We start from the raw sequence: 14,618 nt of genomic DNA on the forward strand, positions 1-14,618 counted from the left end.
AGAGCCCACAGCCGCCCAGGGACAGATGGACAGATGCCATTTCCCAGCGGGCAAAAGCTTTGCGTGTATCAGCATCAAACCCCCATGAAAAGGCCAGATGGCCAAAAGCCACCCGAAGGTAGCAGAGCAGCCAAGGGGAGGAGAGGGGCAACCACAGAGGGTTTCCCCCACCTCCCGGGGACCAGACCCAGGCAGGAGAGTGCCGGCTGGACACGAGAGCCCCCAGGGCTAAGCCCTGCTGGGCTCCCCAGAGGCTCGTGCCCCAGGGAACTGGAGCAGGATTTAGCATCATTTAACCCAGCTCACAGAGCTGGGAAATCAGGAGGGTTTGGCCCTAGAAATAGCAAGTGGATGGGTTAGAAACTCAGCAGCGCTGCACCCCTGTCGGGCCCAGCACGGGGGTAAGGACACACCGCACCCACCACTGCTGCATACAAGCAATGAAAAAGTTTTGCAAGGAAACAGCTGCAGGATATTAAAGCAGGAACGGAGGCGAGGAGAGCTTATCTGGTGGGAACCGAAGGATGCTTGCAGAAGCTGCCAATGCCATCTCTCTCCAGGCAATGTGGGAGGAAGAAAAAATAACTTCAGTTCAGTTGAAGATAAAATAAAAACAACCATAGTGGCATAGCACTGTTACCTGGACTGCTCGAGGATGGGCAAACCATCACAGTGATCAAGTGTGCGGATCAGGTTAGTCATAGGTGGAACATTATGAAAAATTAGTTAGTAACCCCATTTTAGTGGGGAACAGCAGCTGCAGAAACATCCCAAGCAGCTGTGTCCTCCCCCTTTCTCCATTCTCCCTCCCTCAAAGCAAAGCTGTTTAAGGGAACCAAGGTTTCTTCTGCAAAAGGCTGCAGAAGGGGCTCTTTGCTCTGGTACAAACACCTCCTGAACACGAAGCTTGTGGGTCCCCCAGCTCCATCAGCAGCTGCTGTGGCGGGGAAATGGCCCCAAACCAGGGCTGCAGGGGCTTTGCAGAGGGCCCTGGCAAGCCAAGCTTCTGCTCCCCAGGAAGCCCAGCACTTTTTGGAGGACAAGGCTGCAGAAGCATTTTGACACTGCATATGCAAATATAACTAATTAGCCACCGGCAAGCTTTCCCTTACAAGTTGCTGCAGCTCAGTCTAGGAAACTCCCCACAGCTCCTGCTCAACTTTCCAGATGTCTGCCATCATCCCCGCACGGGACGGGCTTGTGCCACAGCAGCAGAGAGCCAGCAGGGGGGAAACCTCCACCTTTGCACTGCCCTGAGCATTGACCTGTGGACAGAGCCAGTCCCCTCATGCAGAAGCAGTGGAAATCTGCTGTTACCCATCTCCAGGGAAAGCCCAGTGTCAGGCACATGCCCTTCCAGCCTCTTATGTCCCTCCCCAGTAACATGGAGAGTAAGTAGCTTTAAAGACCTTTTGCTGGCTCTGAAGAGCTAATCTAGTTGTCCTGGGACAGGACAAGTCACCACCTAGGTACGCAACGCTTCCACAGTGCCATCGAAGCCAAAGCCAAGTAGTGTATTTGAACTGGTTATCCACCAAACAGCCAAAACCATCACTTCATCAGGGATGAACCAGATATACATTGCTCACAGCACTCCTCCAACCCAAAGTCCAGGAGGAAAAACAAATAACCATCTAAAAATACAGGGGGGTTGCACGTAGCTGGGATAAGGTTTTTCGGGTTGGACTTTGGCCCAAACAGCACGCAAAGCTCGCATCTCTTTGTTGCCACTCCAATAAGAAATACAGCAAGAGCTCACGGGCACAACCTGATCTTCCTCCTTCCAACCTACCCCACAGCCACCATCCCCTCCAGCACAGCCTGCCTGAGGATGGGCAGCCACAGCTCCCTCCCACCTGCCACCAAGTCATGCACCTCCCGGCCAAGAGCGCGTCCCAGCCCAGTGCTGATTCAACTCCTCTTAGTCACAGTTCATTTACTAATTGCATTTCAGATTGTTATCCTCCCTGGGTGAAGGGGAGCTGGTGCTGATGCATTGGCAGCCACAAGCCGCCCGCAGCCGGCATGGTGCCCCTTTCCTGGCACGTCCCGGCTTTGCGTTCAGAGGGAAGAATAAGGGACGCAAGGCAGAGCCTCTGAAAGTAACATCTGTTTAAAACTATTTGCAAGGCTATTGCTCCACCTGGCCGCGGGTGAGAAGGGAGCCTCAGGGTGTTTTTGGGGACAGCTCTGTTCTCTGGTCAGTCAAGGCACCAGCCTGAAGCTCAAAGCCCCTATTGCCAGGGAGCCCCTAAATGGGTCCACAAACACCAACGCAGTGGGACAGCTCTCCTCGCCCTGCAGTAACCACTTATCCCAAACCTACTCTGTGAGAGACGCACCCTGCCAGCAAAAGGGGAGGTGGGACGTCGGGGCTCTGCAGCACCAAGACATATCCTAGGCAGCCTCCGTTAAACCTCACCTAACCCAGGAAGATGTACCAAGAGCACGCTTGCCGCAGGAGTCCCTATGGTACTAGCAACACGTTGCTCGAGCAGCTACCGTGACTGCTAAGCTCACCCCAGCCTCAGCAAGGAAAGAGACGGCTGCTCTGCGCCTGGTCCCTGCACTATTCCCCTCTGTCTTCCACTGCCCCAGAGGAGGCACTCATTGTCCTCCTTCATATTTCGTGTTGCAATTATCTTAGTAGAAGAGCCCCAAGAGCTGCTAATCACAAAGCCACAGTCCCAGAAGACAGCAGAGTCTTACAGCCGCCCTCGCGTCCCAGGACACACACGGGGTCACGCGTGCACACCGAGCCTTTCCCAGGCTGCAGCCAGCTGGGAGATGTGCTGCTCTAACACAGGTGCCTACCAAACAGACACTAGAAGGGAAGGTCAATCCACTATTCTTGTAATGGTGGAAGAACAGACTCCCAAGATTTAAAACAAAAATTAGATGCAAAGGCTTGACACTTACCTGAACAGAGCAACCTCCATCTCCCAGGTGCCAGGGGAACAGAGCTTTCCACGTTGCAGCCAGAACAGACCAACCTGCCACCACAACAGGATGGCTCCACAGAGTGCTTGTCCCACCTGGGCACCATGCGGTGCTGATAACTTGCAGCATTTTATGTCCTGAGTCTCAGATTTGACATTTTAATGAAGTTCTTGCTTTTATATTCAAGGTATGGTTTGAGAAATCCTAGTTCTCATTTTAAAACACAAACACATAGCTTTCACAGAAGGAAAATAAAATTTAAAACAAGGTAGAGGAGCAGACTAGAAGTCACAGTCCAGCAGAAGGAATCCAAGCCATGCTTAGGCAACCAAAAAATGAGATTTAAAACTGATCTCACAGCTTTTCAAAGGGTTGAACCCCTGAAATCAGAAAAACAAGTTGCTTGACTTCCCAGCTCTCCTGGAACAGCTGATGGAGAACTGCTGGCTACTTGCAGCATCCAAACAAAGCGGGTTTGCCTCACAAGACCAAGAAAAAAAGCCAGCAGTATGCTCACTCCTACCCCACACCAGTCCTTGTGAGCCAAGGGGAGGAGATGCTCCAGCCCCTGGCACCTCAGGCTCATAAAACCTTACCCAGCTAAGCACAGGCACGTGGCTTAAAGGAGCCTCTAGGAAAGATGCTGTGGAGAGGGAAGTGATGGTGGGTTTTTTTTTTTTTAATCTTGTCTATCAAGTTAGAGCTTCTAACAGCAAAATAACAAATGAAGGAAAATGGTACACACTCTGCTCTCTACATGTGCTGCTTAATGTTTCCCTATTTAAGCAAAGCCAACAGGTGCAGTGAATTCTATAACCTGACTTTGCTAGCTGTGAGCTTTTGGGAGTACTAGGGAGAAGACACATCACTCTAGAAATGCTGGAAGCAATAAACCAAGCAGGATGGATGAGCTAGAAAGTTTCCAATGCATTTTCAATTAGGAGCACCGTGTTTCTTTTTGCTGGAAGCCAGCAGCATCCCATGCTTCCTCCCTTAGGGAGATTTAAAAGGCATGATCAAGGTTTGCAGCCGACCACGGAGGCAACAAGTTTAACTCAGACACATATAGAAAAACAGTAGAGTTTTTTTTACAAAAAGTCTATTGTGAGCCCTGTGAGAGGGCACTATCTTGCTACAGGGAAGTGGAAAAGCCAGGTGAGAGCAGGGCGAGCACCAGCTGGACCAGCTCTGCCCCGACTGCAAGAGATGGAGGCTGGCACTGAAGATGCTTCTCCACTAGTCCCCGTAGCCAGGGGGTTTGCAGTGGTATAAAGTCCCTCCTACAGCACTGAATAGCAGCTGGGATATTTAGGAGGGGCAGGCAATCTCTTTCACCGAAGGGAGTCACCCTGAAAGGCCCAGGTGTGTTTACAAAGCAGCTTTTGACCATCCTTCCCTCGCCTGGTGCCCGCCCTGTCCAGCTCTCTGGCCAGGCCACCAGCAGCAGCCGAAATGTGGACAAACCAGGAATAACAGCCCCATCTACCGGGGTCTTGGAAATGATCCGCACCCTCCCATTTTGCAACTGGGCAAGCCACCACCATCATCCACCCGAAACCTGCCAGGCTGGATCGATGCTTGGGTGTTTGCCTGCCCCCAGAAATCCACTTTTGTTAACATACTTGCATCTGAGAGTGCCTAAATGCTGGTAGGGTCATCACCTGCCCTGCGTTAGTCCTGAGCTAGCTCAGACCCAAAAGGCAAATATCCAGACTGTCTCCTTCACTCTCAGCATCCCTTCAGCTCTCCAGAGGTGATGCGGCAAACAGCCTGTGGGACCAGAACTAGCTTCTTGGGCAAGGCTAACGGGTTCAGCATTACAGGTGATAATTACAGGTGTGAGCTTCACAGCAGCTTTCTAGGTTTTATGGCAGCACCACAGGGTTTCCAGCCACAGCACAGGAATGAGCAGTGCCTGTGTGTAGGGTTATGGCAAAAGCTTGCCCCAGTCTTTGATGCGACTGTCCTCGTGGCAGACCAGCTCCGAGTTGTGCAACGTGCCACACTTCCTATGCTGAGCTCCCTGCTTCACGTAACCCTACATCTAACCCTAACCCACATACAGGGTGGGTAGGTGTGGAGTCGCTTTGAACAGCTGAGAGGTCAGTTGTTTCAGTCCTCAGCATCCAGCTCTGGCTCATACAATACACCTCATTCCCTCCTCTTCTGAGCTGCCTGCTGTTAAAACCCAAGCCCCCGCACTAAGGGTCGCTGAAAGGTGGTCTGTGCTAGACGCACAGGTGTGCTGCGGTACCCCTTGGTGGTACCCCTTGTTCTGCCCAAGAGTCGCTGGCAAGACTCTGTACCAAAAGGAAGAGAGTAAGCTGCGTGACTCAGCCCAAGGAACCCTTCTGGGTGTAGTGCAATGGCATTTAAAATTAACACAAAGATTTTGTACCACAGCAGGTTTCTCTGGCCTTCAAAGCAAGGTTGGGAGCCACCATTTCAGAGGATGCATCCAATGTCCTTTAGAGGACTTACTTTATTCATGTTTGAACAGTATTAGTAAAAACAGTAATCTTGTAGCCAGTGAAACAAACACTGACAGAAGGATTTAGGACTCTCTCACATGAGAAGAGACATACTAGTTAAACTCAGGCTTTATGAACACTTTATAAACTGAGGTTTTAAGTAGCAGCCCAGAAAATGTTTTCAACTACAGAGATAACTAAAACAAAAAAAAACCCTTCATTATGTAGTTTTATTCATCAGTGACTACTGAATGTATACAGGAATAGGTATAAATAAAAATTACACACTTTCAAATTTGGAGAGTAGAAAAATGGCAGTGAGTATTCTTAAAAAGTATTAAAAGAACAGATAAAAACAGCTTTAGAAATCAGCATCCCAGGAAGCAAGAAATTCAGGAAATCAGTGTTGTGGATGATATTGTACATAGCAAGACCATGCCCAAGGTGTTTATCACAGACTGCCTCTTTGCAGGGCTGATAATTAAGGATGTTCTTCATTCCTGTTCCTACATACAGCTGTAACACACTGTTCTACCTTTACCTGTCATACAGACTCGATGCAGATGAGGTTTTCACAAACTCAGAGGCTTTGTGGTTTTCACAAACTCTAGGCTGCAAGGGCTGGGTGCTGGTAGTGCCAAGCATTGGCTAGAGGAAAGAAATTTTGCCTGAAATGCTGGCCAATGTCTCTTTGGAAGCTGCAGGGCAGTGGGGAGATGTCCCAGCAACTCTTTGGTCCTGCAGCAATAATGAGGCAAATCTGAAATGTTTTTCTTCCTCTGCTAGGATGCACATATTCAAGATGACAGGGTTCATCTGTCCTGAGAAGGCTCAAGATACACAGCTTTGGAGAGTGCCGAGTTCATGACAATTGCGGATTTACCATGTGCTTTACTCCAGGTAAAGTCAACCTGTATCAGGATGCTATTAACGCAAGAAAGAAAAAAAACCAATTTAAAATTACAAGATCCACTCCAACTGCATGCCAGCACTCATAGGTGGGGAGGAAGCCTTCTAAGAGGAGCAGTGAGGTGAATTCATCGACCACACACACAACTCACTTCCCTTTGCATACTTACTTACATGCTGCACATTGATTTTAGTAAACAGGCTTCCAATATGAAAACACCATACTCCTAAAAGACAGCATCAATCATCCTACAACCATTTTCACCGTTTCACAAAGCAAAACAGCCTACAGATGGAAAGAGTGGAACACTTTTTCAGCCTGGATTTAAGTAAACAGAGCTGTCTCTCTTCAACGTGCATAAAGCCCTTTGCTTCCTGTAAAAGAAAAGCCTTGATGTAATCCTACAACAATACTTGGACACTAAAAATATCATGTGATTATTTGGGCAAAGAAATTGCTGGAGAGGAAAAGGAACATCTGTGAATGGGGGCACATAAATTAGGGAGGGAATTAGAAAGCACATGTGTATATGAGATTCATGGATCAGATAGTAGCATATTGGCAAGGACTCTTCAACAACTCATTTCTCTAGAGGGGTTCTGTGATGCTCAGCAACATCAGCTAGCTCCTGTTGAGACCAAATGTGGAAGAGAAAGGCTATCTTAAGTATATCCAGCCTAGTTCAACCAACCCAAAACAGATACAGAGAAGGTCGTGGAGAAAGGGAACACTGCCAGACTCTCAAGGAAAGAAATTGTTTTCACTACATGGAGACCTCAGCCTAAGCCATCTTGGTTCAAATCAGATCAATCCAGAAGAACATGGTTACAAGTTGTCTGCTGTCCTTTTTCAACATCAACACTGCATTTACCAGAAAAAATTGCAATAATAAACAAGCCATTGTCTCTAGGATTTGCTCCTAGCTCCTCTTCCTATCCCTCTGCACTGCCTCGATAGATCATATCCACCAGGTATTTGCCACAGGGGAAGCTCTGGCAGATACAAGATCTCCTGCCACGTCTCTGCTGCTGTCTCCACCCCTGTGCTGAGCCCTCGCCTCCCCTGTGCCCCTGGCATGCTGAGGAATGTAGCCTTCCTGCAACATGCCCTCTGCTGCTGCAGCCAAGGCTGCCTCCTCTTCTAAAGGACTGCCTTTTCTAAAGGGATGCTATTCATCCCCTCTGCAGAGCTCCAGTCACACGAGCTCTCCCCCCCCAAGTTATCCCAAAAGGTAATTCTGAATCCACATGCAGAGATCCGGCTCCTGACCCTCTTTTCCCAGGCTGCATGGATCCACCTCTCACTAGCAGTTCTTGGTTCTAAAAAAAGACACTTACCATAAAAGTCAGAATCACAGAATCATATAGGTTGGAAAAGACCTTTAAGATCATCGAGTCCAACCATAAACCTAACACTGCCAAAACCACCACTACACCACGTCCCTAAGCACCTCATCCAAACGTCCTTTAAATACCTCCAGGGATGGCGACTCAACCACTTCCCTGGGCAGTCTGTTCCAATGCTTGATAACCCTCTCGGTGAAGAAAAATTTCCTAATATCCAGTCTAAAGCTCCCCTGGCGCAACTTGAGGCCATTTCCTCTCGTCCTATCACTTGTTACCTGGGAGAAGAGACCGACCCCCACCTCTCTACAACCTCCTTTCAGGTAGTTGTAGAGAGCGATAAGGTCTCCCCTCAGCCTCCTTTTCTCCAGGCTAAACAGTCCCAGCTCCCTCAGCCGCTCCTCATAAGACTTCTGCTCCAGACCCTTCACCAGCTTCGTTGCCCTTCTCTGGACTCGCTCCAGCACCTCAATATCCCTCTTGTAGTGGGGGGCCCAAAACTGAACACAGTATTCGAGGTGCGGCCTCACCAGTGCCGAGTACAGGGGCACGATCACTTCCCTACTCCTGCTGGCCACGCTATTTTTGATACAAGCCAGGATGCCATTGGCTTTCTTGGCCACCTGGGCACACTGCTGGCTCATATGCAGGTGGCTGTCAACCAACACCCCCAGGTCCTTCTCTGCCAGGCAGCTTTCCAGCCACTCTTCCCCAAGCCTGTAGCGTTGCATGGGGTTGCTGTGGCCCAAGTGCAGGACCTTGCACTTGGCCTTGTTGAACCTCATACAATTGACCTCGGCCCATCCATCCAGCCTGTCCAGGTCCCTCTGCAGAGCCTGCCTAAGTGATACTTTAGGAATACTTTAGTCAATAGGATACTTTAGTCAAAGTGATACTTTAGGAAATCCTTAGACGAAAACAATCACACTCCAGTAACGTGCCAGAAATATTTCAGCAACAAGTACTCAGATGCAGCTATCGCTGTTTTAGAACAGCCCCATCACCTACACAGGAGCTGTCTGATGACCACCATATTCTCAATATCTGGAACATATTCACATGAAGGAGGTTACAAAACAGATAAAGAAAAGGGACAATGGTGAAACAGCAATAGCAGTGATTCAAAGTACAGAGGCGTAAGCTTGTGCTCCGAGTTTGGAAACTTTTAATATGGAAGGTGAAAAGAAAGACCAGGGCAACAAGTTATTTTGGGCAATCTCAGAGCTGGGGAGCGAAATCAGCAGCTGCTGTACAGGCTGTCCGTGGTCCAGCTACAGCACCCACCCAGAGTCCCAAAGCAAACAGGCTCTCACCCCACCCTGACAGGCGGTGACGGACCTCAGGCGGCAGGAAGGAGCCTCCCACTGCTGGGTGCTGGAAAGCAGAGGACTCGAGGATGTGCCAGAAATGCACATCTGAAAAACACAGCACACAAACAGAATGGAAAGGGCCCTTTCAGGGCCAAATAGTAAAGTGCGTGCATGCCTCTCGGCTAAAAGCTGTTAATTATTAACAATACCTTTAGTCGCCTTGCATCTTATAAGTAAAGACAACAGGAAAAGCGATCCTTATGGACAGATATTGTGCAATAATACATGTAGCTTACTTCAGGTTTTTTTACTGTTAATATGCATCTTACACTAAAAGCAAACAAGCACATGTGCTAAGGGAAAATGATTTAATACATTCTTTACAGGTCGATTGCCATGGCTGAAGTTAGAAAAAGAATAGTGAGACCACAGCGACATGGAAAAAGGGATGCAGGCTGAACACCTCTCCGTCTCCAGCACCATCCCCATTTCTCTTGGTGAAGGGTCTGCCTCCCATTATTGCTATTAATCACAGAAGTAATATGATCCTCAAGATAGTTAAGGCAGATGAATTAACGTCTTTTTGAGGATTACTGCAGTAATTTTGAGGAAGACATCAGTAACGCGGACGCTAGAACTGCTGTTTCACCGCGGGAGCAGCTCCCATTCAAGGGCTCTCCTCTCCACGCCACGCAGACAGGCCGCCACTCCCACCCGCACCCGGGACCGCCTCGCCCCGCAAACCAGTGAAACGCCGGGCGGGGGCGATGAAGCGCGGAAGGAGTGGCAGGAAAACCAGCCCCGCCCCGGACGTCACCCCGTGACGTTCGCGCTCGCCTTCGGACGTCACACGCACCGCCGCCCTACAGTTGGCCTCCCGCTGGCCAATAGGGAGCCGCCGCGTCACCAGGGGGCGGGGAGGCAGGGAAGGCGGGAAGCGGGAGGCGCTGCGCGGGCAGCGCCGGAGCCCACGGCCCCCAGCTCCCCGGAACAGGGCGAAAGAGCAGTTTACAGAGGCTCCCACCCCTGGGCCAAGGACCGTGCCCCAGGCTACCCACAAGTTTAAAAAAGCAGTACCAGGCACGGTGTGTATTAAACCAGTCTTTATTTCTCTCACAGTATAGCGGGACTGAAGTTAAGACCACTCCGTGGCAGTGCCAACCCACTCAGTAGCCTGGGCTGTGGGAGCTGCTGACCAGTCCTCGGTGGCAGGCTGGGCACTCCAGTCCTCTGCAATTACAAAGACAACAACTCTTAGCGCACCCCAGCTCTTCCCACCCACTACAATACACACCCCACTTCCCACAGACATCCCCCAAACTGACCTGTGGGGAACTGCTGGATGGGCACAGAGGGGACCTGCACTCCCTCAGACCAATCTGCAACCTCGGGCTGAGGAGGAGCAGTGAATTCAGGAGCTGGGGCCGTCCATTCTGTCTGGAACTCCTCCTTTGTAACTGCTTTCTCAGCAGCAGCCTGCTCCTCCTTTTCGATCTGCAATGGAAGAGCGTAGCCTAAGTCTCCCAGAAACACCTCACCACCCTCACTATCAGGTCCCAGACAACATGCACCAACCAACAACAGACAAGACTAATTAACCGCCACCTTACATGTGAAGTGCAATTATTACACTGGCAAAACCTGTCCTCAACAGCAGGCACACAGGACCACGGGGCAGGAGCACAAGCAGGACACCTCACACAGCCCCACTTCCTTCCACAGGTCTCCTACCTCCTCAGGATCCCTGTAGAAGTACAAGTCAGGCATGACTTCCCATGGGTGCTCACGGGAGATGGTGCCACGCATGCGCAGGACCTCCCGAGCCAGCATCCACCACATCAGACCCACTGAATGGGCTCCCTGGAACAGAAGAAAAGTATGTAAAATTTCCTGTAAAGCTAAACCTTTGAGAACACCTTTTTTTCTTTAAAAGAGCAAAAGGCTTATCTGCACTCAATCCAAGGTTCTTGCTTGGCAAGAGAAAGGCATTACTTGCTAACGCCCAGACGTAAGTACTTCGACTCAGGAAAGGGCAACTTTTCGGGTACCCAGTGACATTTTCAGGCCTCTGCAGAAATTGCAGCGCACTTCAATCACCAGCATCTGAATTTGCTGTACACAGCATAGCCTGAAGTAATTCTCCTGCTATGGAGTTTCACACTGCTCACTACCCCATATGAATCTTGTCCAAAAGACAGGGATTATGCTCATCATGTGCTAGAATGAAGGAATAGAAAACTTGACCAAATGAGCAAACCTTACACACATGCTTGGATTTGGCTTACATTAATTTTGGTGAATGACAACATCTAGATAGATATCAGGTAATTTCTCATCTCCCTAGCCTTCACCTTTCAGGTGGTTTCTGGCAAGGTAACATTTCAGAGCGGTTTCTTCATCAGTTCACTTTATGTTTCATTCATATTCATAAACTGTGGCAGGAATGACTATCAAACTCCACTCACTGGGCCACAAAAGACCCTCATGGCGTCAGCGAAAAGTCCCACCAGGTTACTATAGCACACGTCCTACACTTGAGAGTTCCTTGGCCAGAAACCGGCCTCAGCTCCAAGCTCCAACTGTGTGCAGCTCATCTCCTCTACCCCACCTGCCTGCGAGGCCTTAATTAGCTCCTCACCCCAGGAGACATGCGAGATACAAGCCAACCCTCCCCCGCAGAAAGTGTCCATCTTGCAACCTAGGGCATGCTCTGGAGGAAGCAGCTTTGAATGCTACAACAAAGCCGTTACCTTATTGTTGCATGGAATAGCAATATCCACATAACGCAGCGGGGAGTCGGTGTTGCACAGCGCAATGGTGGGGATGTTGACATAAGATGCCTCCGTCAGTGGCTGATGATCAGCCCGGGGGTCGGTAACGACCAGGAGTCGTGGCTCACGGAAAGCCGCTTGGATCTGATTTGTGAAGGTACCAGGGGTGAAACGTCCAGCAATAGGAGTAGCCCCAGTAGCAGCAGCAAACTTCAGAACAGCACGCTGCAAAATGGACCACAGCAAAGGTGAAGCAGGAAAACTGCATTTCAACGGAGTCACACAGGTATGCTGTCAGTGAACACACACGAAATGTAACTGAACTATTCAATTCCTGAGAAATCAGGGCTCACCAACAGCTCTGCACTCAGAATGAGACAAAACAAAAATGCTTTTAAAAATAGCTACACCAACACTAGGAGTTAAAAAGACCACATCCACCAGCAAAGCAAGAAGTCAGGACACAGAAAAAAACCCTTTTTTTCCTGAACTTAGTTGCAAGCTCTGCTCCAAAGTGTCATAAGCAAATCATGAAAGGGGGGATAAAACAAACAGCTTATGAGAAAAGCAAAGCCAATTTTCTTCCGTTGTTTCTACATCCTTTCATTATCCAGTAGCATAACTTCAGGAACTACAGGAAAAGCTCAGCAGTAGATTACACAAACTGTAGCTGTGGCCATTAAAATTGCAGTTGGCATTCCTTGCTCACTTGCAACAGCTTTTAACTTCTCAGGCATGTGGCAGGGCCTACTATCAAACTCCATTCACAGAGGAGGCTCCTCTCCTGGCGTTAGCGAAAACCCTGCCATCCGGTTTGCTGTAGCACACTTCCGACACTTGAGAGCTCATCGGCCAGAAACTGACCTCAGCATCAAGCTTTAACAGTGTGCAGGGCAAGCCCATAGGAACCCAAGCTTTTCCTTTGTAAATCCACCTCTTGTCATTCATAATCTTCCTGTATGTTTGTGGCACCACCTGCGTTACTCCAAATAAACTAATCTCACAGATAAACTTCAGTGGCTAATTAGATTTTATTTAAAGGCTGTGTCCCCTTCTATGACAGAACTTTTTGCTAAAAATCCTGAGACAAAATTAAAAACATACTAGTTACTATACCTTGCTCAATAACAGAACAAATTATTTATTTGAAAACTTTTGTATCAGGCACTTATCCTTCCCAAAAAGCTGTGCCAATGACTCAGAGAATTATTGGGGGAGGGCCACCAGGGGACTGACCACAAATATGCCAGAAATCCAACATGAAGTAGCCAAAGGAGGATATGAAGGAAAAACAAGTTATCAAACACCCTGAAACTAGAGAAATGGGGGGCAGGTTTCAACTGATGTCTTCTAAGCTGCAAGTGCAACAGAAGAAACATGCTTCCAAAACAGTGTTCCTAGAGCCAAAATTCGTGTTACTCCCTTTTATCATCAAGCTGCCACTGGCAGGCAATGACGCATGGCAAGAGAGTCCTGCTCCCAAGACTGCAGGCCTCATGACCAACAAATGTCCATACCTGTCCAGTATTTCTAGAAGAAATGACGCTCACATCAGCTGGGTTCTCAATGGCAACAATGGCACGGGCTGCCAAGAGGAGCTTTTCCCAGGTCCTCTTCAGATTTATGATGTAAATACCTATTGGTGACAAAAGGCTTTAGAGCAACCAGCAAATACAAGATCCTAAAACAGAATGGCACTCTTCTGCCACTAAACTTGTCACATGGCTGCGGTTACTCCAAAATGCTAGTCAGTGGAAACCTATTCCAAGGATAATCCTCCCATATGGTTTTAACATAGCACGCTTCCAGCACCTGTCAAACATGAACCAGGGCCTGGTATGAGCTTCAATCTTTTAAACAGAGTGCAGCTCACATTGAAGAACAATGCAAACAAGCAGCAGAAATCACTACTGAGACGGTAAAACCATTTTGATGCTATAGTCTGCAGAACTGCCCAAATCCAGCTATGATTGATTTACCAAGTTCTGAAATCCGTATTTCATCCTACTTCTCCGAATAACATGATTCAATCACTAAAGACGTCTGCACCTTTCAGGCCATGGAGAAACTGCTAGTGAGCTCAAGCATTAGCACTTTCCCGCTTTCCTCAGCTGTGCCTGCAAAATCCCTGCCGCCCACCCAGGGCCACCCATCCTACGGGCTTACCATCGCTTTTCCTTTTGTAGATATACTGCTCCATCTGGAAGTCAAGGTTGGTGCCTCCCAGGTGGGTCCCGGCAGCGAGGAATTTGAGGACATCCTCCTCCTTCATCTGCAGGACATCGAGACCTCCGGACATTGTGGGGTTTCCCTTTGGAAGCGACGACAGGGAACCTGCGGGGACAAGCACCCGGCTCAGCCACGCGGGGACTCCCACCTCCCTCCGCCCCACGAGGGCCCGGGCCAACGTGCCCGACGGGAGCCCCAGCCGCCATCTTGGCTGCGCCGGCCGCCTCCCCCCCCCCCGCATCGGGCAGGCCTTGGCCTTCCCGCGGCTCGGGCAAGTCCGGCCGCCGGCACCGCGGAGGGGCGCGCAGAGGCCCGCCATGAGCGCCGCGGGGCGCACACACCACCGCTGCCCCCGAGAGCCGCCCGAGCCGGCGGCCCGGACTCACGCTAACAACGCCGTGTGGAGGCCTGGCCGGGCGCGGAACGAAAAGGAAGGCCGCGTCTGAGTGACGTCTATATATAGCCTCCCCGGCCAATGGGGAGCCGCGGGAAGGGCGGGGCCCTGCCGGTTGCTAAGGCAGGAGGCGCCTAGCGACCGGGGGCGGGGCCGGGCCGGGCCTTGCCAGCGCCGTCGGCCGTGGGCTGCGCCGGGGCCGCCTCCGAGCGGTGTCTCCTCGGGATCCCCGCACGGGGTTTAAGCCCGG

The 14,618-nt window shown here is 50.0% G+C and overlaps 1 protein-coding gene and 2 non-coding genes across 3 annotated transcripts; all 3 read right to left on the reverse strand.

Moving 5' to 3' along the window:
- Positions 1–10,062: 10,062 nt before the first annotated feature.
- On the reverse strand, positions 10,063–14,456 carry RPSA (ribosomal protein SA). The gene is made up of 7 exons (XM_075493376.1): positions 14,361–14,456; positions 13,912–14,079; positions 13,263–13,381; positions 11,725–11,970; positions 10,706–10,834; positions 10,300–10,468; positions 10,063–10,204 (listed from the first exon to the last, which is right to left on the reverse strand). Exons 2-7 carry the CDS (start codon positions 14,042–14,044, stop codon positions 10,110–10,112), a joined length of 891 nt encoding a protein of 296 aa, XP_075349491.1. The 5' UTR covers positions 14,045–14,079; positions 14,361–14,456; the 3' UTR covers positions 10,063–10,109.
- Positions 11,405–11,564, reverse strand: LOC142406862 (small nucleolar RNA SNORA62/SNORA6 family). Its single transcript, XR_012774740.1, has one exon. It is a non-coding gene; the product is annotated as a small nucleolar RNA SNORA62/SNORA6 family (small nucleolar RNA).
- On the reverse strand, positions 12,479–12,638 carry LOC142406861 (small nucleolar RNA SNORA62/SNORA6 family). Its single transcript, XR_012774739.1, has one exon. It is a non-coding gene; the product is annotated as a small nucleolar RNA SNORA62/SNORA6 family (small nucleolar RNA).
- Positions 14,457–14,618: the final 162 nt, after the last annotated feature.

The sequence above is a fragment of the Mycteria americana genome, chromosome 2, assembly GCF_035582795.1.
Source record: "Mycteria americana isolate JAX WOST 10 ecotype Jacksonville Zoo and Gardens chromosome 2, USCA_MyAme_1.0, whole genome shotgun sequence".
In the NCBI taxonomy this organism is placed as follows: domain Eukaryota; kingdom Metazoa; phylum Chordata; class Aves; order Ciconiiformes; family Ciconiidae; genus Mycteria; species Mycteria americana.

Excerpts from the sequence above, each read along its gene's own strand:
- RPSA (XM_075493376.1), bottom strand. The coding sequence starts at position 14,044 with ATGTCCGGAGGTCTCGATGTCCTGCAGATGAAGGAGGAGGATGTCCTC. Across the intron at positions 13,382-13,911 it reads CTACAAAAGGAAAAGCGATG|GTATTTACATCATAAATCTG; the intron begins GTAAGCCCGTAG and ends TGTCACCAATAG. Across the intron at positions 11,971-13,262 it reads CTTCTAGAAATACTGGACAG|CGTGCTGTTCTGAAGTTTGC; the intron begins GTATGGACATTT and ends TCCATTTTGCAG.